A 24831-nucleotide genomic window follows, 5' to 3' on the forward strand; every position below is an offset into this window, starting at 1 on the left:
GCTGAGTTGAGCTGAGGGGATCTGGTGTGCCGAGAAACAGCGGAGAGCGAGAGGGGTCCAGTCCCAGGAAAACCTACACAGGTCATGAGTACTGAGGATTGCCCCTGGGGGTCTGCCTGAAGTGTTAGAGGAGACCACTCCGGAGGAGGTTCTGGGATCCAGTGTCAGCTAGTTGAAAAGGGGGCACCTAGATTGAGGACCCTGAAGTAGCAAAGGGGGTACAAAGTCAGTGGTCCCTGAAGAGCTAAAAGTGTAAAGGGGGCGTCTGCAGATTGGGCCCTGAATTGTACAGAGTATCAGTTAAGAGTTGCAGCCATACGGGAATCCAACACAAGCTACCTCTAACCGGTTCCAGGCTAGAGGGGGTAGTCAGTAACTATGCAGTGCAGCAGTGTCAGCAGTTCTATGCTCCATAGTCATGAGTCTTCTGGACCTAGAGTCGAGGACTTAGCACTTCTTTCAAGGTACAGTGTGTTCTAAGTGTCAGTGAGCGTTGGGTTCCAAATTGTACCTAGTTTAGCCTAAAGGAGTATCCCACTCATTCCCTTCTGCCATCCCCTTATCTACAAACTACAAAACAAAGATGCCGGAGTTGTCAATGTCCCAGTTCTCACACCCAGGGCCGCAGCTCACATGGGCTGGAGAGGTAACCGGTAACAATGGCAGACCCACATCAGGCCACAGGCCTGGAAACCTTGCTACACTTGTATAGATCTGGAACAACAACAACTTTTATTTACAGGCTCACACACAATATATATCACAGAGGAGGACATCCCCCTGCCGATCAGATTACCCCACCAGGTCAGGTGCCTGATTACATTATCATATGCAGATGAAATTATGTAATTATGTACAGAAATATAATTAACATATCTAAGGAACAACCAATACAAACAGTATTCTACTTTCCCCTCAGCAACTAACAGATGACAGTGAGTTAATTAACTAGCAGACTTGCTGTCAACTAGCTCACAAAGCACAATACACATTATTATAAGTGTAAACACACTCCACAGTAGACAATAGGTGAGTAAATCAGCACAATCAACAATGTGTGGAAGACAGGTAGTTGAGCTGATGTTATTAGCATCTGCTATGAGTCTGACTGTGAGGAGCAGTCCCCTATTGGCAATAGGCAGCTAGGCCTTTAACATGCATCCTAGGCCTAGAGTCCCAGAGTCTTCATATATTCCTTCAGGTATATTGTTGATAAATATTACTGTCCCTTTTGAAGTAATCCAAACCATATTCTCAGTGTCCATTAAGTAGCTGTCCATCATTTCCCCGGTCACCCTGTGCCCCCAATAGACCAATAGACACAGGGTGACTTACACATAAGAGGGGCCTAGGGAGCTGAGAGAGGGATTTCTCAACCTCTCGAAGGTAAGCTGGGTTCCACGGGCCCCCTAACCAAAGTGACTCCTGTGAAGGAGTAAGTAAAGGATTAGGTCAATCACAGTTCACCAGATAATATGTGCACTAGGCTATAGCAGCATAGAATGGAGTTCTGTGCAGCTAAATTAGAGTAAACCTGGCAAACCTGCTAACCCCAAAAAAATAGAACAATAAGAAATAGCATTAGAAAACAGTAACCCCAATCATAATCAATACTGTGATAACTTCTCTGTAAATAGAAGGCTGTATCCGCTTTAGAGTGCACTCTATATGAATGGCAGCAATGAAATTTAAATCTCTCTAAAGAGGTATATCATACTATGGGCAATAGACAAAGTTCTTGTGAAGCAGCTATCTGAGTGAGCAGTCTTTAGCCCTAGTTCTTCAGCTAGCTAGCGCTGGGACCCAGTCTTTACAGTGCTGCATATGAGTACAGTCCCGGTTAAGTCTACATGAGGTAATTAATGCTGCTACCAAGATGGCCAGTTCCTATGTGCTCAGTCTCTTCGCTGGCAGCAACAGGTTAATGGTAGCAGTGTCCTGTTGCTGCCAGCAGAGAGACTGAGCAATACAGCAACAGGGTTCCTGTTGTTCAAAAATCAGCTCCCTACTGGATCTGCCTGAATGGACTCCAGTCCTTGGCACACAGCACACAGACTTGTAGTAGGTTGATGTCCACACATGAGCAATGATGTGTACACCACAGTCTCTTTGCAGCATAGAGGAAATTCCTTTGGCAGTCAGTCTGTGAAAATACAGTTTTCTCTATGCCCAGTTCACATTGGGAATTCTATAGGCCATTGACTCCCATCCTTCCCCTGAACTACATATCCCATGGTTTATTGCTGCCCACCATCAAGTCTCTTGAGCTCCTTCTGCTTGTCAGCCCCCCTTGGTGGATGTAGACGAGGTAGTGTTAACCCATTCAGCTGAAATTGATAGGAGCATAGAGATCAATGCAGCACAGTGTCCTAAATCATTCTCTGTCTCTAGATAAGCACCTGCCTACACTCGGGGCAAAAAAGAAAAAATAAATAGTTCAGAATCCAGCAACTTGTAAAAATAAAAAATCCACACAGTAATTTACTTACCCAATCTCAGGCACTTTCTCCTTCAGGCTTACCGATCCATCAGTTCTGTGTTGCTCCTCTTCTAGGTTAACCACTTCCCGACCATCTGCCGCCTTTTTACTGCGGCAGGGTGGCTTTCCTGCGCAAACCAACGTAGACCTACGTCGGTCGCGTGCAGAAAGCTAGGGGGCGAGCGCGCCGCGCTCCCGCTCCCACTCAGCAGCGGGGAAGCCGATGCATGGGTCAGGCGGCTCCGATTGCCACCTGACACCCGCGATCGCTCCCCGCTGAGGGAAGCACAGCTGACCGTTCTTCTCCCTGAAATGATCATAGAGCCCATGTGATCCTTCTATATAGGATCGCATGTCTCTATGGTCATTTCACAAGCCACACCCCCCACAGTTAGAATCACTCCCCTAGGCTCACATTTAACACAATGATCACCCACAGGGTTAACCCCTTCCCTGCCAATGGCATTATTACAGTACCAGTGCATATTTTTAGCACTGATTACTGTAGTAATGTCACTGGTACCCCCAAAAGAGTCAAAGATGTCAGTTAGGGGTCCGATCTGTCCCCCGCAATATCGTAGTCGAGCAAAAAATCACAGATCGCCGCCATTACTAGTAAAAAAAAAAACAATAAAAATGACATAAATCTTTCCCGTAGTTAGTAGACGCAATACCCTTTGCACAAACCAATCAAAATATGTTTATTGCAATTTTTTTTACCAAAAATATGTAGCAGAAAACAACTTGGCCTAAAATGTTAAAAAATTTTGATTTTTACATTTTTTTTTTTGATATTTTTTTATAGCGCAATCCACATAAATATAGTTTATAGCGCAAACAATAAAAATCGCACAGGTGAGCAAATAGCACCAAAAGAAAGCTCTATTTGTGGGGAAGAAAAGAACATCAATTTTATTTGGGTACAGTGTCGCACAACCGCGTAATTGTCCGTTAAAGTAACGCAGTGCTGAATCACAAAATAACCTGCCGGTCTTAAAGTGTCTTAAAGTGGTTAAATGACACCCAGAAGACAATGAAGAAGACCTGTGACGTCAGGGAGCTGGAACAGACACTTGAAGGAAAGGTATTCTTTTGTATTGGTGAAGGATTGCTCCAATTGGGGGGGAGCCGGAGAAAGGCTTTAAGTAACTTGGGACAAAACAAATATAGACATAGGCATAGTTACAGATATAGTGGCCTCTGTATAAGATGCAGGCTTGGCAACTCTTTTACCTTGTGCCCCTTCCCCAGCTTATCACCCTTTAAAGCCCCAGAATGACAGTTACATCTAATCAGAACTAGAGATTGCAGATGAGTAGTGCATGCCAATGCATGGAAGGGGAGGTATAGGCTTCATTAAGTGGAGACTTAAAGCTAATCTAAAGTCCAATTTAACCACTTAAGGATCGGAAGGTTTTACCCCCTTAATGACCAGGCCATTTTTTGCGATAAAACACTGCATTATTTTTGTGCACAATGGATAAACAGCAGATATTCAACAATACCTCTAAATATACCAGTAGCACAAACTTAGCAAAAAGAAAGTGCCATAAACTTTTGTATAAAAATACAACTGGTAGGACTACACAAAGTCCAACTGTTCCACAGATGTCACACTAGCAACAGGAAATAGTCATATTGGCATAAATCAGTCCATGATCCTTCAATACATCTCCTGGGGTGATAAGATATACAGGTGTAGTTCTCAAGAGGGTCACCACCACCACCGTGATCCAAGGGGGGAGGAGAAATGCCCCCTCACCAGATGCTGTGGCCCAACCCACTTTCGTGTTTGAGCAATAAAGCCTATGGAGTTAATCACTGATCCGTGTCATCCACACCGGGCATCACACCAGCTCAGACCATAAAAGCTCGGCAGCATATGGAGAGAAAAGCACAATCCCAATAGCGTGATACTGTTTTTTAAGGCTTTATTCAATAAAAAATAGGTAACACACTCACATTTTCTGTATTCCATCACTCGCATATCACAATAATCGTAAGGAGAGGGGTGCCCTTCGGGAGATGGTGTCCAGGCTCCACGCCGTGGACCTCGCGCCTTCCGGGTATCCCGAACTCCTCTGACGTTAAACTGGTTACACCGCCTGGTCACGCCCCGACACGTTTCGTGCTTTCCACTTCTTCACCGGGGGCGTGACCATGGCGGCTCGGCGGTAACCTTAAATACCAACGACCCACGCCCACCAGGGCGGGGCCGGGGTTTACATCACCTGCCAATGGTTGCTTGTGTGGTGCTCTGACCAATAGCGGACTGGGTTAACAAAGTGACCATCTCTCATGCCGCTGATGTCTATGATCCATCGCCCTTTAACCCGGAACAATAACACTGCTCAAATCACTGCATTATTTTAACTGACAATTTTGTGGTTGTGCGACGCTGTACCCAAAAAAAAAAAAAATGTATGTCCTTTTTTCCCCCCCACAAATAGAGCTTTCTTTTGGTGGTATTTGATCACCTCTGCAATTTTTATTTTTTCATCATTTTGGGCCAATATGTATTCTGCTACATATTTTTGGTAAAAAAAAATCCCAATAAGTGTATATTGATTGATTTGCACAAAAGTTATCGTGTCTACAAACTAGGGGAAAGATTTATGTCATTTTTATCTATTTATTTATTTTTTTTACTAGTAATGGCGGTAATTTAATGGGACTGTGACATTGCGGCGGACAGATCGGATACCTAACTGACATTTTTGACACTTTTGGGGGGACCAGTGACATTACCACAGTAATCAGTGCTAAAAATATGCACTGTTACTGTACTAATGACGCTGGTAAGGAAGGGGTTAACACCAGGGCAATCAAAGGGTTAAATGTGTCCCTAGGGGGAGCTTTCTAAATGTGTGGGGGATGGGCTCACTGGATGAACACAGAGACTTGTGTTCCTAAATAAGAGGAACACCGGATCCCTGTGTTCATCACTGACAGAACAGCGGTCTGCCGTGTTTACATCCGCAGACTGCCATTCTGTCTCTATTGCGGGGCCATCGCGGCCACCGGACCAGCTGATTGGCTCCCCCTCTAGCCGATCAGAGCATGCGCCCACACATGCACCGACACTAACTGCTACACGAAGCGACATACGTACGTAGTTTTGCGTAACAAAGTTGACCTGCTGCAGTAAAACTGCAGTGGCTGGTCGGCAAATGGTTAAACAGCTTAGGCAGGCTAACACATAAACCATGCTATATCTTTTGTGCAATAACATAAATGTACCTGGCTGCTTACAAAATTTTGTAGAATTTACACAGAGCTGCGCATGCACAGCTCCATTTACATTTTCAGCAAGGTGCCTGTCTGGGATGACTGAACTCCTGCACATGCACGGGAGTTACATTACCCCTATGCCAGTCAAGACGGCTGAAAACTGGCACATAGAAGAAGCTGGTGTTGATGAGGGGCCTAGGGATGTTGGACCATCGCTGGGAAAGTAATTATTTGTGGACTTTAAATCAACTTTAAGGCCATGTGCCATGTGTATACTGCATAATAAACCCATTCAAAGAATAAGCACAAGTGCAAAACTAAGAGGAAACAAGATATGAAGGTGACAAATGTCTGACATTTACAGTAGCTGCAAATCAGTGGTAGCGGGGTGACTGATGAGACCTCTGGAACAACCTTGCATGCAGCAACAAACCACACAAAGGTGCCCAAGGGAGCAAAAGGAAATGATGTGGTGTTGTTAGGTTCCCCCATGCCCAGGTTGGCCTTTTCCAGGAGAGGGCCTATATGTTGCTGGAGATAGGCCTTGCCTCTCTGAGAAGTCTAAGCACCTGATTGGCCAGGAGAAGTCTGCGATATGCAGCAGTCTCCTTCCAGACACACCCACCGCTCAGTAACAAGCCTTAGAATATCTCTAGAACAGTTAACTTCTTTTAATTTTTCCTTGCGTGGGAATGACACAAAACTTGGTGCCATGAGTACTGCTGTCACGTACCTAAGAGGAGACTGAAATTACGAGGTCGGCCGCTCTTGTATCTCCAGTCCAGGCCCCACTGGAAGTGAAAACAGAAGGCGCCGAGGGATAGGAGGAACACAAGTGCCTGCATATGTAAATCGAGGGACTTGCAGCAGGAGATGCATTTCCAAGGAACATGGAAACCATCGGGTAAGGAACAATAGCCGGGCACAGTAGTCCAGCCAAAGTTAAAGAAGCACTCCACTTGCGCTGCAGGGCCATGATGTGTGGCTGGTCAGAGCTCTCAGCAGACTTGCAGCAGGAACACTCAGTGGGGCACAGAACTGCAAAGGCAGACAGCCAGGCAGACGCTTGAATGGGTCTGGAAACCAGGATTAGAGACAGAAGTGTGGTCACAGGATTAGCCAGGGTCATCAACAGGCGAACAGCTAGGTACCAAATTAAGAGCAGAGCTGAAAGTAGGAACAAGTTGGGTCAGGAACAAGCGACAAGACTAAAGCAGGATTCGAGATCAAGTCAGGAGTAAGCTGGGTCAGCAACAAACACACTGGAAGTAAGCAGGACACAGGGAACAGCTTAAGTCCAGTCAGCATTTGAGCACAGAGAGGAGCATCCTTAAATAGTCAGTCTGGCGCCAACATGCACTGTGCGTGCAATCCCGTGCGCATTCCTGCAAGCATGTGCATTCCTAAATGCCATTCTGCGGAGATTCATGCGCACATGCACATTTCTATTAGCCAGACATTACACAGGAATTCCCTGACATTGCCCCCCCCCCTCAGGGCAGCCCCTGGATGCCCACCATAGTCCGCTTTTCCAATTGTGGAGCATGGGCCTAAGAGGAAAGTTCCTAAGAATTATCCTTGCGCATTTCTATTAGCCAGAGAATTCCCTGACAACTGCAAATTCAACATTGTTCTGCTCGTAAACCTTACAAACATCCAAAAATGAGTCCTCTAGTTATATCAGCAAACCATGACATGAATGACAAGGTGATGATTGATTTAAACAAAAAAGTAAAAAAGTGTAAGTTCATTTTGGACATATTTTTAAAAAATGATTGTGTATATGATTGCTGTTAACTTATTTACTGTTCTTGACTTCAACTTGCACTTCTCTTTTCCTGTGTGCAAATAATCTCCTAAAAGGGCTTCTGTTTAAATGCCACCCTTACCTGTAGCCAATGTCATCCCATCCACGGTCCACCTGGTGGAACCTCTGCATACTGCGCATGTCTGCGCTACAATCTTTGAAGGATAAGCATGGCCTGGATGGCTCGTAGGTGTGATGGATGTAGGTGTGCTGCAGAGGAAGACGTAGCAGGGTCGGAGTCCCTTTATATGGCTTAGCCCCCCACTGACAGCGAGGTATAACTGCAGGACAATCTGGAAAGGAAATAATGCATAAAGATTATTAATTCATTCAACCTGTTATATATCTGCCTATGAAATATTCACGGACTATATTCATACAGTATATCTTGTATAAATTTTGTGACATTAAAACGGCTCAGTTTGCACTAGAGGAAGATGAAGAATCCAGTAAGAGATGCTATCAGGCATTTCCTGCTTGCAAGTTATTTCATAATTATTAACTGTAATAATTTTTCATTTATTCCATATAATAATAAAGTATGACATTTTCTAACACGCTGATTCTAAACGATTGTGTATTCGTTTATACTAATGATATAACTGTAACTAAAGATAGTTTAGGATTAGAACTAGAATTAAACTCCAGGCCGGTATAAGAATGTAGCTTTGTGTTCATGAATGCATCATAAATGGATATTTGTAAATGCAATCACTGAGGGTACCTAATTTTGACTTGATATCAGCCTCTTGCAGTTCTCAGAGTCCAGCAGAGCTCAGAGTGAGAGAGAGAGAGAGAGACGCTGCACAAGGAACCAATAGGTTAACATACTGAAAAGAAGCAAGTTAACCACTTCTGGACCGGACGATTGGCCCCCTTAATGACCAGGCCATGTTTTGCGATTCGGCACTGCGTTATTTTAATGGACAATTGCGCGGTCATGTGACGCTGTACCAAATAAAATGGATGTGCTTTTTTATTCCTCACAAATAGAGCTTTCTTTTGGTGGTATTTGATCACCTCTGCGATTTTTATTTTTTGCGCTATAAACAAAAAAAGAGCGACAATTTTGAAAAAAAAAAAAAAAAAAAACAATATTTTTCACTTTCTGCTATATAACATTTAAAAAAAAATTTAAGTTTTTTTAACATTTTAGGCCAATTTGTTTTCCACTACAGATTCGTGGTAGAAAAAAAATCGCAATAAGCATATTTTGATTGGTTTGCGCAAAAGTTATCGTGTCTAAAAACTAAGTGAAAGATTTATGTCATTTTTATTGTTTTTTTTTTTTTTTACTAGTAATGGCGACGATCTGCGATTTTTTTGCGGGACTGCGCCATTGCGGCGGACAGATCGGACCCCTGACTGACATTTTTTACACTTTTGGGGGGACCAGTGACATTACTACAGTAATCAGTGCTAAAAATATGCACTGTTATTGTAACAATGACACTGGCAGGGAAGGGGTTAACACAGTAAGTGATCAAGGGGTTAAATGTGTACCTAGGGGCGTGTTTCTAACTGTGGGGGGCGTGGCTTGTGAAATGATCACAGAGACCTGTGTTCCTATATAGAAGGTTCACATGAGCTCTATGATCACTGCAGAGAGAAGAATGGTCAGCTGTGTTTACAACAGCTGGCCGTCCTTCTCTCTTAGCAGGGAGCGATCGCAGGTGTCAAGGGGCAATCGGAGCCACCTTCCCACCTCCCCGTTGCCAAGTGGGTGTGGGAGCGCGCCGCCGGCGGCAAGCACTCGCCCCCTTGCTGCAGACGCGCGACCGACGTATAACTGCAGCGGGCGGTTGGGAAGTGGTTAAAGAAGGAGAAAGCAGAGTGGCAACAGAAACATAGCTCATCACTGTGCTGCTTCTCAGCTTCAGGTTGCGGTGGGTCTATGACGCTGGCCCAGGCTCTTCCGGGCTCATAGGAAGTGGGTTTAATGACACTGGCCCTCATTCAACTCTAAAGCTTGAGTACATCTACAGTAATAATACAAGAAGTACCACAGGGACAGCTCCACGTTAGGGAGAATGTTATAGTAAAAAAAATGCTTTTTTACCTTTTCGGTTTTTTTATTTTTGACTGAAGCTCCGCTTTAAGGCCTCATGCACACTGGATGTTATCAAAACACCAGTAGGAAACTGTAGCTGTAGAAGGAGTTTTCCAGCATTTTTGCAGTAGCGTTTTTCAGCATTTTTCAGGTGTAGCTTTTTTAAGCAAAACTATAGTCCCACAAAAGCTTATGGCTAATGGTTTAAAAACACTGATAAACGCAGAATAGCGGCTTTTTCAGCGTTCTTATTGCGTTCTTTTTTTTTTTTGGACATATAGGATAACATGCTAGGGAGTTTATTGACTGCAGAAAAAAACGTCTGAAGCCAAAAACAGCAGCTGTAAATACATCCAATCCAGCATGTGCATGAAGCCTAACCATTAGCTGCAGGGGAGTGCAGGGGATTTATGAGGTCTGGAGGGGTCTCCGTAAAGAGAACCAGCCACAATCTATATTCTATCACATAGGGGGCTCGTTATGTAAAAAAACATTTTAAACATTTAAAGTAATTAATAAAAAAAAGCATCATTCCCTATTATATACAAAAATGCATGTGTTGGGATGCCCATGTGTAAAAATGATGAATGCCCTACATGTTGTATATAAATCCATGCATGCTGTAATCAATAGTAAGTAAGCAATAATTCTAGCCTTTGTTTATGGTTAACTCAAACCTGATGTCCTGTAGAGGCTTTTAAAGCTTTGCCTATTGACTATTTTGGATACTGTTTTACTGGCGCACGTAATGTTAAGGCTTTACATGCTGGGTATCTATTTACTTGGCACAACCTCATGTTGTGTATTTTTTCTTTTTTTCAAACAATTGGGTAATATATTGCATCTATATGCACTAAAGTGAACTTGATTGTATTTGTTTATCCAAAAAACTGGCTGATAAACAGTTGCGTCAATGAAACGTGACATGAAAAAATTGCAACTACCACCATTTTATTGTCTAGGGTTTCTGCTTTCAGAATATATATACTGTATCAGGGTTTTACCTATTCTTCAGGCCTAAAATGTGCATTTTATATTGTGTGCAAAAAATAAAAAAAGATATGGCTCTGGGACTGGAGTGGTTAAACAATTCTTTTGTGTTTGGGACTTTCTAGATCTTTATAAACATGTAAAAATATAAATCCACATAAGACCGCATTCACACTGAAGCGGCACGACTTCGGGGGCGACCTGTGAAGTCACGTGCAGCGCGACTTCGGGGCGACTTGCACGGACTTCACAGAATGAATGTCTATGCAAGTCGCTCCAGGTCGCCCCGAAGTAGTACAGGAACCTTTTTCTAAGTTGGAGCGACTTGTGTCGCTCCTATTAGAACGGTTCCTGTACCACACAACGGACCGCGACATGTCAGGCTGACAAGTCGCCTGACAAGTCGTATTAGTGTGAATGGAGAGTAATAGTTGTAATATTATACCCAAATATTGCTGCTCAAACTGCTTTGCTGCTGCAGCTGTGGTTTCTTTCAGCTCTTCATCTGTCATATTAGGAAGGTCAGAATCTGGATATTGTTTCCTGTAACAAGCAATTGCTTTTCCTATCTCATCTCCTAATTCCCCTTTCTCCAGCAGAGCCTGGAAATTCTGCCTCCTGTATGGGCTTCTTGCTGGAATTCCCCCATAGTAAGACTGAAGTAGATCACTCATCTTCTGGGTCTCATTTATGATCATCATTTCCCTCAGTAGGCCACCATCCAATACACCATTGATGTTGGCGAGTGTCAGATCAGTTATAGAAGGGGCTCCATGTAGCTGGAAGGTTTTTGGATCAGTAGTAGAATCCCAGCATCCATCAGGAGCATATATTGGCACCTGCAAAGGAACTTTTAAACTGGCAAAATGTAATCCTAGCATACTTGGCAGTGAAATACGACAAGTATGTTGTGTTTGGCTGTGTGGCTCTTGGCTTGGTCCTGTATCCCTGCTGGGTTCCACATTCCTTTTGTCAACTTTAAATTTTTTTACATCACAGTTAGCTTTCCAACCACAGACCACTGTGTCAACAAGAGACCTTAAAGCCACAGTGCTACCATCAGGAGCCAAAACAACTCCTTGTTCCTGCCAATGCAGGTCCTCTAAACGTATCACCTTCTGCGACAGAAAAACGCGGGCAAGAGCAGCTTGTCTATCAGTCAAATGTTGATGGGACTGGAATGGCTTAGTAATAATAGAGAGCAGCAGCTCAGTAACATCCTTAGCAGGCCATTCTGGCAAACTGGACTCCAGCTCCTGTATGAGATTAGTGAAGGTTTCCATCTTCATAATAGCTAGAACAAAGGAAACATGGCAGTTAAAAATAAGCATACTAGCAAGTTAAAAAGACTTATCACCCACACATCACACCATACTGACCACATATGTACAAAACAAATACAGGGCATAACTAAAAGTGTTACAGATGTATAGTATCTGATAGACAAGGAACTGAATACGGATGGGGCACATGAGGATTTCGATTCACAACAAGTACACTACACAGCAATTTCCCATATGTTCTTTGAGAAACTGGTTGTCAGCCACTGCAAAAATGTATGTAGCACCCTCTAGCTTAGTGTGGTAGTGTAAATAGGTTTTTTGTAGTGTAGTTAGATTGTTAGGCTTGGCAGGCAGCCAAGCCTGTGAGCTTTGAATCTGGGTCACGGTGAATGATCCAGGATCCTGAAGCGGTGGTGCTGGGATTACTAGCCACAGAAAGGCAGCTAGACACTGGGACTTTTCTACACACCAAAGGTGCCCGCAGTCCTTGCATGTAAAGGGCTTCACTGGATCTGGCTGAATGCCTTGTCAGATCCCCCAAACAGTTTCCAGCTGAGCCTAAGTGTTCTGCAAGCAAGTGATGTGGCGGAGGCAGAAGAGGAGTATATATATATGGGTTGTATATAGTTGTGTCCTTGAAGAGTTCTTTTGCTGAAAATTAAAGTGGGCATCCCATAATACCCCTATCCCCATTCAACGTTGAATATCCCTAATAAACAAAACAAACAAAGTTGATGGACTTTTTCCTGACTGTAGTGTGCTGTGGAAATTCGGTGTGCCTGGCTGTGCAGGGTGGGGGGTTCCTTATTCACCAGCGGCTCCTACGGGGGTAGCGCTACATGTATTTTCATTATTATGAGATACTGTATCATGGTAACCTTAGCAAATTAGGTGATTGAACAACACTGACTGTTTGATCTGTACCAAAAGCTTATACCAAAAATAATAAATGCATTGAAATTGAAAAAGAAAGCTGCAAAAAAAGGCGTCTGTTGTTCCTATTAAATATATATTGTGACAGGAAGTCAGGTAAATCTGTGGATGTAGTCACAGACAGGAGATACATTTCCACCTGGTTTAGAAAATTCACCAATTACTATAGGGTGTCGGCTGCAAAGGTAGCCAGAACTGTCTAAGGACGTTGAACAGACTTCAGCTGTTCAGAATGAGGAAATTAAGGCCTCTATAATTTGTCCAGAGGAAGTCTAAGGATTGCTGCCTCCTGACGCTGTGTGAGCTGGGGAGAGGATTACAGTCAGATGAATGCCCCCTGAAGCTGTGTGAGCATGGGGAAGACCTCCAGGAGCGATGTGCGCTGAGGAGGGTAAAAAGTGTGAAGACCTCCTGAAGCGATGTGCGCTGAGGAGGGTAAAAAGTGTGAAGACTTCTCAAGGTGAGAAGATGAACTATTTCTATGTGAAGAGTGTGAAGAGAAAAACCAATGGATGTTTTCTATGTGAAAGGAAAGTCCAATGAACATGTGCTATGTGAAGAGAAAAGGGACATGTTCAATGTGAAGAGAAAAGGGACATGTTCAATGTGAAGAGAAAAAGGACACGTTCAATGTGAAGAGAAAAGGGATATGTTCAATGGACATTTGTTGTGTGAAGAGATAAAACATGGACTATTGAGAGTCTGCTGTATGATCAGCCAAGTCGGCCCAACAGTAGGTTGGGGACAGACTTCCTTAGATAGGTTCCTGTGTGTGAGAAGGTAGCCGCCCACAGTGGCAAGGATTTATTTTGTGATTTATTTTATTTTGGATGTTTTTGACGCTTGCAGTCTGGTGAAGAAAATTGCATGAATAAACCAAACTGTTGTTTGCAACCACTTCTCGACTATCTCCCTGTGTAACTAACCCCCCCCCCCCCAAGGGGTCATCCACACCCGCCACCGAGCTAATCCCTCACAATATATATATATATATATATATATATATACATACACTGCTCATAAAAATTAAAGGAACACTTTGAAAATACATCAGATCTCAATGGGGAAAAATAGGAACAAAAGGATGCCACTTCATTTGATGGAAATGAAAATGATCAGGGCTAAATTCAGACACCCTGAAAAACAAAGTGAAAAAATTATGCAGCAGGCTAGTCCATTTTGCTGAAATGTTATAGCAGCAAATCAAAATGGTACTCAGTAATTTGTATGGACCCCACGTGCTTGTATGCTTGCCTGAAAACATTGGGCCTTGCTCCTAATGAGAGCCATCACTAAGCATTACTGAGCTCCTGAGGTGTAACCCGGCAGTGTCAGATGGCCCGAAACATAATATCCCAGAGGTGTTCTATTGAATTTAGGTCAGGCAAGCATGGGGGCCATTCAATGGTATCAATTTCTTCATTCTCCAGGAACTGGCTGCATACTCTTCCAGCATGAGGCTGGGCATTGTCATGCACCAGGAGGAACCCAGGACCCACTACACAAGCGTAGAGTCTGACAATGGGTCCAAGATTTCCTCCCTATACCTAATGGCAGTCAGGGTGCCATTGTCTAGCCTGTAGAAGTCTGTAGAAGTCTGTGCGTCCCTCCATGAATATGACTGCCCAGATCATCACTGACCCACCACTAAACTGGTCATGGTGAACAATTTTTCAGGCAGCATAACGTGCTCCATGGCTTCACCAGAAATGTAAAAATTGATCTGACCTATATGGGGTATATAGCTATGGGAGCTGAACTGTTTAATCTTGCATGCTTGAAGCAGACCTAATAATATACAGTATGTAATTAAAAAAATTGTACAGATAATATAACCCTTCATATGTATAATGGGTTTCAATTCTACTTGCCCCACCCCTACACCATTCACTTGTAAAAAGCCAAAGATTGGCTGTTTTATCCTTTCGAATAGACTGATAGCTACTGCACTACATTGAATGTGACCATTTAGAGCCAATTGGGGTTCTTTAGCATTTGCTGGGAAATTCCTCACTTACATCCTGCCCTATAGATATAGGCATGTGCAGAAGCTGTGCCTGGGCACACCCTAATCACCTCGTGCAACGCAGATTCCCCCTGCTATTTCACCAAAGCCCCCCCCCCAACAGGGGACATAATAAAAATAAAAAACTAAGGACACTGCCCTACTGACAATTCCACTGCTCTACTGAAAAGTCCACTGCCCTACTGACACCATTCATTGCCCAACTAACACTGTCCATGTTTTAATACATTTGGGGTTCACACCCTAATGCAAAAGGCTGTGCACACCTGTGTATATAGAATATGTTGGCACTCAATTATCTATGCAGATTTGTGAATTGTGTGTGTGATTGTATGTATCTATTTATTTATACACTGCTCAAAAAAATAAAAGGAACACTTTTTAATCAGAGTATAGCATCAAGTCAATTAAACTCCTGGAATATTGATCTGGTATGTTAAGTAGCAGGGGGGGGTTTATTCAGTTTCAGCTGCCGTGGTATTAATGAAATCAACAACAGGTGCACTAGATGGGCAACAATGAGATGACCTCCAAAACAGGAATGGTTTTACAGGTGGAGTCCACTGACTTTTTTTTCCCTACTCATATTTTCTGACTGTTTTTTCACTAGTTTTACATTTGGCTAGGGTCAGTGTCACTACTGGTAGTATCAGGCGATACCTGGACCCTATGGTGATTGAACAGGCAGACCAACTCCTCCAGGATGGCACATCAATACGTGCCATTGCCAGAAGGTTTGCTGTGTCTTCCAGCACAGTCACAAGAGCACAGAGGAGGCTTCAGGAGACATGCAGTTACTCTAGGAGAGCTGGACAGGGCTGTAGAAGGTCCTTAACCCATTAGCAGGACCGGTATCAGCTCCTTTGTGCAAGGAGGAACAGGATGAGTACTGCCGGAGCCCTACAAAATGACCTCCAGCAGGCCACTGGTATGAATATCTCTGACCAAACAATCAGAAACAGACTTCATGAGGGTGGCCTGATTGCCCAACATCCTCTAGTGGGCCCTGTGCTCACTCCCCGGCACCGTGGAAATCGATTGTCATTTGCCATTAAACACCAGAATTGGCAGGTCCGCCACTGGAGCCCTGTGCTTTTCACAGATGAGAGCAGGTTCATCCTGAGCACATGTGACAGATGTGAAAGGGTCTGGAAAAGGTGTGGAGAACGTTACACTGCCTGTAACATCATTCAGCATGACCGGTTTGGTCATGGATGGTCTGGGGATGCATATCCATGGAGAGACGCACAGATGTCTACAGGCTAGACACACTGACTGCCATTGGGTATTGGGATACAATCCCGGCCTCATGTGGGGAGAGTATGCAGCCAGTTCCTGGAGGATGAAGGAATTGATACCATTGAATGGCCCTCACGCTCGCCTGACCTAAATCCAATAGAACACTTCTGGGACATTATGTTTCAGTCCATCCAACGCCACCAGGTTGCACTTCGGTCTGTTCAGGAGCTCAGTATGCCCTGGTCCAGATCTGGGAGGAAATACCCCAGGACACCATCTGTCGTCTCATTAGGAGCCTGCACCGACGTTGTTAGGCATGCATACAAGCACGTGGGAGCCATACAAACTACTGACTACCATTTTGAGTAGCTGCAATGAAATTTCAGCAACATGGACTAGCCTGCTGCATAATTTTTTCACTTTGATTTTCAGGGCTTCTTTGAATTTAGCCCTCTGAAGGGTGATCATTTTCATTCCTATCAAACAATGTGGCATCCTCTCATTCCTAACATTCTCCCCATTGAGATCTTTAAAAACACATCAGATCTCAATGGGGAAGAATACACTGATGTGCTTTTAAAGTGTTCCTTTACATTTTTTGAGCAGTGTGTGTGTGTATTATACATATATATATATATATATATATATATATATATATATATACATATATATATATATATATATATATATATATATATATATATATATATATATATATATATATATATATATATATATATATATATATATATATATATATATATATATGTAGCATCCTCTTAGACATGTGCTAGGTAAAGGCATCTAACACTCCTGCTGCTTATCTTTAGTCAGTTCTGCTCTCTGTGCTCAGTGTGTATTCATCTGGTCTGAGGGAGTGTCCCCACTGTGTCCAATGGGGAGGCCTGTTGGACAGTGGAGGAAACCTGGCCAATGATGTACTGTCCCAGTGGGTTGGCACCTGGAGAGGTGCATCATGGGATTGCTGATAAAAGCGGGGAGCGCATGAAGCAGGGTGTCTTTTGGTGGGAGCAAAGTCCCAGGAGGAGGTGGACTGCTGTCTCTCCTCCTGCAGGTGTGAGGAAGGTGGTTCAGGCAGTCGGCCAAGTGAACCGGGTGTGTGTGCAGCTGAGCTGCAGAGGATTCAGAGTGCTGGCAAGTGGAGCTGCTGGCGATGACTTTTGGGAAAAACAGTATTGTGAGTACCAGGAGTTCTGCCTAAGGGCCTGCCTAGGAGAGGGGACCACTCCATAGAAGTCAGGGGATCAAGGAGCTAGCTCACACAGGAAGTGTATCAGTAAAGGGGGTGCCGTATAGTTGACCCTGAAGTATAGGAACAAAGAGGGTGCCAGGAAGGACCCTCAAGATTGTTCTGCAGTACAGTACAGTTTACCTCAGGATACAGTTTACCTCAGGAAGTTCACTTAATTCTACTTCACAGCCAAGGGCAAAGTGAAGCAACGGCCTAGACGTGACTAGCGGTACACAGCGTTACTCAGTATTTTCAAGTCGCCCAGCTAATTGTGCATAGCTTTATAAAGTCGGAGTATCCCACGCATTCCCTTCTCCCATCCAAGTTCTAAATAAAACATAAAAACCAAAGCTACTGGACTGTTTCCTGAATGAGCTAAAACACTTGGGAAAATCTTAAACTGTAATGTCCTTGCTAATGGTAACCCAGGGGAACCCGTATTCAGCAGCTCCCAAGGGAGTAGTGTTGTATATGTATATTTATATATATATATATAAAATATAATATCTATATCTATAGCCATAGTAAAGGTGCCAGGCAGGCCACATGGGGGTTAGCAGCCCGGGTCTCAGGTTGTTTGAGAGCTCACACTTGCCACACAGCTTGTGAGTCTCTCTTCCACTCACTTCCCTGACACAGGTGCTGATTTCCCTCTGCTGCCTTTCAAGCCTCCCTCACCTAGGACTTAACCCCATTCAGGACCAAAGTCCTGGTAGTCAGAGTTTGGATGCTCTTCCCACCCAAGTCTCTTTGGACCTCCGAAATTCTGGGTCCCTAATATAAATTCAGCAGTTCAGACAGTACTGTAAATCAGTCTCTGCAGCCAAACTTAAAGTGATTGTAAAGTCTTGTTTTTTAAAATAATAAACATGTTATACTTACCTACTCTGTGCAGTTGGTTTTGTATAGGGCAGCCTGTATCCTCCTCTTTTCAGGTCTCTCATTGCTGTTCCTAGCCCCTCCCTCCTGTTGAGTGCCCCCACAGCAAGCAGCTTGCTATGGGGGCTCCCGAGCTGAGCAGCAGCTCCCTGTGTCCATTCAGACACGGAGCTGCACCTCGGCCCCTCCCCCTCTCTCTCCTGATTGACTAACTGACTTTGAATGACAACCACAATGGCGCCGTGGCTGTGTCTCAGCCAATCAGGAGGGAGAGTCCTGGATGGCCAAGGGACTTGTGGACATCACTGGATAGAGATGGGCTCAGGTAAGTGATAGGGGATGCTGGGGAGGCTACTACACACAGAAGGCTTTTTATCTTAATGCATGTAATGCATTAAAATAATAAACCTTCTGACTTTACAACTCCTTTAACCCAGGCCACCTCACACTGCATGAGTGAGTACCCCTAAGTATTGCAATGTCTCTACCACTGCCCCCCTTAACGGAACCACAACTCAAATATTGGGGAAATGCACCTGCCATCCAGGACACATTCCCAGTATCCTGTACAATATATATATATATATATATATATATATATATATATATATATATATATATATATATATGTGCACTCACACGCACTTTTTAGGAACAATAGAGGATTTGTTTATATGCTTTTTTGTAATTCTTTCATGCATTGGGCCAACCTTTCTCAATCTTTTCAACACAGGAATCCTTGAAAAAATGCTCTGGTCGCAAGGAACTCCTGATAATATTAATTAACATATCTACAACTTATGATACATTAGTGTGATGGTTAGTGGGAAGAATTTTCCCCTTAAAGATAGCTAAAAAGATTAATGTAATCAGTGGTAGCCCATTTTAGAGGCAGAACTTGCTCATTTTTCAAAGGAACCACTAACAACCTCTGAATGAACCCTCGGGTTCCATAGAACCCTGGTTGAGAAACCTTGCATTAGGTAATGTGGCACCAATAGATTTCTGTGTCCTTGTCTCCTTCACCTTTCTGATAAACATTCAGTGTACACCTTGGTCACTCCTCCTAAACAGGTTCCATCATCACGACTTTGTCAAGGGATCGCTCAAATAATTATAGGGGAAATGGTTATTAAGGGGTTAAAAAGAAGACCCCTTTTTATGTAAAAAATAACTTTTTTATATTCTCAGGCCTATATCATATGCACATTAAAATCTGTACCTTTGATCTTCAGATGAATGAAACAGAGCAGATACAAAAGTAACAATGTAACTTTGTTTCTCTCTATCTCCTGTCTGAACAGTGGTTTGTTTTGTGACAACAGCAACTTCTAAAGCTGCTACATTTAACCAAATCCTGGATGACATTTTGACAGCTGGAAATTGTTGGCAAATGCAGGGAGGGAAGTGGCAGCTGGGCAAAAACACAAGACATACTTCATATATAAATTCTTTTGGCAGCAGGCCCAGTATCCAAAACTGGTTAAAAACCCAATCCCTTAAGTGAACTTCACATATAAAACCATGTGGCTACACTGATGAAATATGAAGTGCAACAACAACCAGTATTTCCGCCAAAACTTTAGATTCTTCGTTTTTATTTTTGTTTTTTCTTAAAGAGTAGGGAAGGGTTTGAGCCTCTATCAGTTTTATTTTCCATCCCTATTGGAGAGAAGTAATGGCCAAAGTGACAAAAAAAATAACATTTAAGGGTCATACAGAATGTTTAGAATTCTGACATTTACTGCTGTCTGTGCCTTCCGGTTCCAGGGATGACAATATCCCCATTTCTTATATAGGAACAGTAAGTGAGGGAAAATCTTGGCATGAAAAGAAATGAAATAGTAAATCTTCCACAATCATTCCAAAACTAAGAAACATGGCATTGGAGTTAGGCTTGAAGCCAAGCCAATAACTGGCATGACTACCGGAAAACAGAATCTAACTGTTAGCTATAGGTTACTGCACATATCATGCACTTACGTATCTTCATTACTTTTTTTTTTTTTTAAAGGCAAACTTTTATTATGCAATTTAAACAATACATACAACCAACATTGAGAGAAAATACAGAATCCAGTACTTTTAAACCAAGAGCAGGAGCAAAAAAGGAAACAAAGAAAAGCAGTGCCATAGTTTCAGTTGCCCGTATAGGACATATCTCATACATAGTTATCATAATAAAAAATGATCATAGCAGGAGCATGAACAGAAGATATCCAAGTAGGGGAGAGGGAAGGGAGAGGGAAAGGTCACACAAGCAATAAAAGCAGGACCAGGATATGCATTTGTAGAGTCAGTTACAGGGGAGGAGGCCGTAGTATCGGAGTCAGCCCAGAGGGACCAGATTTTTTGAAATTTTTTGGGGCAGCCCCCAGCCTCATACGTCATTTTATAGAAGGGAAGAACCAGATTAATAAGGGAGATCCAGAATGGTATGTCAGGGGGAGTAGCAGATTTCCAGCGTAAAGTTATCGATTTTCTAGCATAAAAGAAAGCCAAACGTAAAAACAGTTTAGTACGACCAGGGACATCCTCATCATCCACGTAGCCCAGGAAGCAGCGAAGAGGGTTACAAATATTGGGCAGTTGTGTGAGAGTAGCAATGAATTCTGTCACAGCAGACCAGAAGGACTGTAACAATGGACAGTCCCAAACAATATGAAAGAAGGTCCCCGCAGTAGCAGAGCACTTCGAACACAGGGGACAGCAGCTTACCAATGTGATGTAGGAATGCGGGGGTAAAATAAGCCCTATACAGAAACTTCAAATTAATGACTTTGTCCCTAGAAGAGATAACTACTGGAATTTGCAAAGGAAGGATATCTTGTCACACCTCTTCCGACAGATTCAGCATATTTTCTCTCCAGAGAGATTCCACCGCCACCAGCCTTTTCGTTTTAGAGTGTAATAAGGCAGAGTAATATGTGGAAACCAGTTTATCATGGGAAGAAGCAGAAATGAGCTTCTCCAAAGCAGAGGGTTGGAACAGGACATTGCATAAGCCGAACTAAGCAGTTGCAGTGTGTCGCAGCTGGAGGTAACTAAAATGAGCAGTGGAGGGCAGAGCGAAGGAGGTTTGTAAATCAGCAAAGGAATGAAAATATAAGTGGGAGACCAATTTTAAACCATGTTTAGCCCAGTATACACCGCCGTCCCGACGAAAGAATTCCTTAAACCTCAGATAATGCCACAAGGGAGCATTAGGGGAGTGAACCATAGAGGGCTGAGACAGGTCTAGGTTGTAGGCTGCAAAGACCCTCAGGGTCATAGACAAAATAGCGGTATTCAGCCTACCCATAGTAGAGCGACGATGGAGTAGAATTTGTAACGATTTGAAGGAAGTGAGAAGGGCTGCCTCAAGGGCCGACGCAGCATTATTAGTCTCAGGATAATACCACCAATGGGCTTGAGCCAATTGGGAGGCTATATAGTAGAGCAGGAGATTAGGCGCCGCAAAACCCCCTTCAAGAACAGGCAACTGTAGAGCATCCCTAGCAATCCTAGCAGCCCGTTCCCCCCAAATAAAGGAAGTTAAGAGGGAATCTATCTCTTGAAAACAATGCTTAGGGACATACACCGGGGAATTACCTAATAGATAAAGGAAGCGTGGTAGGAAAATAATTTTGAAAATATAAATTTTACCCAAAACCGTAAGGTAGCCCAGAGCTTCAGTGTGGCCCTAAGTCAGGCAACGAATGGATCCAGGTTATTTGCAAAGAATCGGGATAGGGGGAGTTGTATTTCAATCCCCAAATACCAAAACTTGTCCACTAACTTCAGGGGACATGAGGCGAGGGGGGGGGGGTGTACAGCCTGTTGATCAATGGGGAACAGGGTGGACTTGTTCCAGTTCACCGGGAAACCCAAAAAATGTCCAAATTGTTGTATAACAGCAAGTAATATGGGGAGAGAACATATCGTCGGCGTATAGAGAGACCTTCTCCTCCAGGCCATTGATCACAAAGCCGACGATTGCAGAATGAGAGCGGATCAGCGCGGCCAGGGGCTCAATAGCAAGGGCAAATAACAGGGGTCAACCCTGCCTGGTGCCCCGTGTTATAGGAAATATATCAGACACATAATTATTTACCTGTATTAAAGGCCCGTGGTTTATAGAAAAGCAGTTTCACCCAGCCAGAAAGTATCCCCGAAGCCAAATTTAGCCAACACCTCCAGTAAGTAAGGCTATTCAACCGAATCAAACGCTTTGTGGGTATCCAGGGCCACAACAACCCTGGAACCCACAGTTTCATGTACGGTCTGGAGGTTTGTGAACAGTCTGCGTAGGTTGATAGAGGTGGACCTCCCCAGGATTAACCCAGTCTGATCTGCCCCCACCAAGTCAGTGGCCTAGCAAGGACGTTGGCCAAAATTTTCACATCAGTATTTATCAATGAAATAGGGTGATACGACTCGCAAAGGAGGGGATCTTTGTGTGGCTTCGGAATGAGTACAATCAAAGCCTCTGTCATTGAGGGCATCAAGAATCCTTCCATAAAAGCAAGTGTGAACACCCGGAGCAAGTGAGGTATTAGTAAATCACGGTAATGCAAGTATCATTTGATCAGAAAACCATGCAATCCTGATGTCTTGTTACGTGCAAATGTGGCAAGATCTCCAGCTATCTCCTCAGAAGTCAATAAGGAGTCCAAAAAAGTAAGCTGACTAGCAGATAACTTAGGGAGGGTAATGTCATAAAGGAAATCATCCAGTTCCACTATAGTATAGTGGGCACTGGTGCTATATATGGTCTTATAAAACAAGACAAAACTCTCAACCACCTCAGGGGTCTGCTCAACCACAACACCAGCCAAGTTAGTGATACAGGGAATAGTACTAGGCTGGTACTCTGGTTTCGCAAGATATGCCAACAGACGGCTGTTTTTATCTCCACTGTGTTTACTATGCTTCAGTTTGTGAATGAACAGGAAGCTGTTCAGCACAGAACTCCCCATTCATTCACTGTCCAGTGCAGCTTAGGCTGCAGAGAAAGGCATGTGTGTTTGCGCTTTGGGGTGCACACCCTAATGTAATAAACTGCGCACACCTATGCCAATATGCATTCATCTCAGCCAACCCCTGGTCAGTGACCGCCGAGTCAGCAAGCCACAACGGGCTCAACCTCCAAAGTCTGTTATTAGGAGGAGTCCCTAGGGCAAGGTCCACCAGCAAAGGCGAATGGACGGAAACTGCTCTAGGGAGAAATTTAACTTCTGAGAGTAGACTTAACAGTTCCTGAGGGAGCAGACAGAGATCAATGCAGGACAGGGTGCCATGGGTGCCAGAGTAACAAGAATATTCTCAAATCCCACCATGCTTCCATCTCCAGGCGTCCAGCAGGTCTAATTTATTCAAATAGGAACACAGGGGTAAGTGGGTTAGACACACTCCCGGATCTGTCTAAGGAATTGTCAAGGACTGTGCTGTGTTAAAATCGCCTGCCATAATAAGAGGCCCTTCTGCCATTTCCAAAATCAAGCCCAGGATTCGGTCAGAAAAGGATTTAGTAAAAGGGGGGGGGGATGTACAAATTTACCAAAGTGTACGGCTTCCCCAGGAATTCAAAAATAAGGATGATAAAACAACCAGAAGGGTCTGTCTTAATATGCTTAATAGAGATAGGAGCTGATTTAGTGGTCAAACTGGATGTGCCTCTCACATAAGAGGAATAGGTAGAATGAAGCACAATGTTGGCCTGTTTAAGAGCCATAACTCAGGACCCCTGGAGATGGGTTTCCTGGAGAAGGATATTATGTGGATTATGCGGCCACGCCCACCCAACCTCATTACTTTTAGTACTGTATCCCCACATTGCCTGGTGTGTCACTTACTATGAGACGGAGCTGCTGAAAAACACGCAGGAAGAATAAAGATGCAGATCAGACGGCAGAAAGCCATGTTCACCTCAACCTGCACAATAAGAGATAGGAGAAAGGACACCTAATTATTTCACACTGTAAATTGATCTTGCTTCCTGTAACTTACACACTAGGAATTATATAAACCGTGAGCTCACCAAGAACATCTGATCAAGAGTTCTGTTCTTGCACAATGATCACAGGAACTAGTTTTGCTAGTTAAAAAAAATGCCACGTACAAGGAGGGAGAAGCAAGGCATAAATATTTATACTATATACGAGGGCTGTTCCGAAAGTATTGCATAATTTGGCTTAACTTTTTATTAACTTTCTTAGGTCGTTCAAATTTCACATGTTGGTTATTCTTCCTCTATAGTACCTCTTCCTTATTTTCATTGCAAGTAAACAATGAATTCCAAGCAGAAGCAGCATACCCTCATAAAGGTGATTTTTTTACAGAGATGTGTCACTATGGACAAGAGCAATGTCTTGTTTTTGATGGCTCTTGTTACCCGTTACATAGTTTGTGAGGTTGAAAAAAGACATCAGTCCATCCTGTTCAACCTATGATGTGCTTGTGTTTGCTGTTAACCGTACATTGTATACCCCTGTATGTTCTGGTCTTTAAGGTGCCAATCAAATAGTTTTTTGAAACTATCGATGCTCCCTGCTGATACGACTGCTTGTGGAAGAGAATTCCACATCCTTACTGCTCTGACAGTGAAGAACCCCCTACGTACCTTAAGGTTAAACCATTTTTCCTCTAGTTTTAGTGAGTGGCCACGTGTCTTATTGTATTCC

General features: G+C 43.5%; 1 protein-coding gene across 1 annotated transcript in view; it reads right to left on the minus strand.

The window, feature by feature from the left end:
• The window catches only part of PGLYRP2 (peptidoglycan recognition protein 2), a 31248-nt gene extending 7116 nt beyond the window's left edge, over positions 1 to 24132 (minus strand). Inside the window, exons 1-3 of the mRNA XM_082256884.1 lie at positions 24004 to 24132; positions 11003 to 11851; positions 7600 to 7810 (exon numbers count right to left, since the gene is read on the minus strand). Of these exons, the coding sequence (XP_082113010.1) occupies positions 7600 to 7810; positions 11003 to 11851; positions 24004 to 24070 (1127 nt within the window). The 5' untranslated portion in view covers positions 24071 to 24132. The remainder of the gene's footprint in view (positions 1 to 7599; positions 7811 to 11002; positions 11852 to 24003) is intronic.
• Positions 24133 to 24831: the final 699 nt, after the last annotated feature.

This window comes from Pelophylax lessonae (genome assembly GCF_965119305.1).
Source record: "Pelophylax lessonae genome assembly, chromosome: 4".
In the NCBI taxonomy this organism is placed as follows: domain Eukaryota; kingdom Metazoa; phylum Chordata; class Amphibia; order Anura; family Ranidae; genus Pelophylax; species Pelophylax lessonae.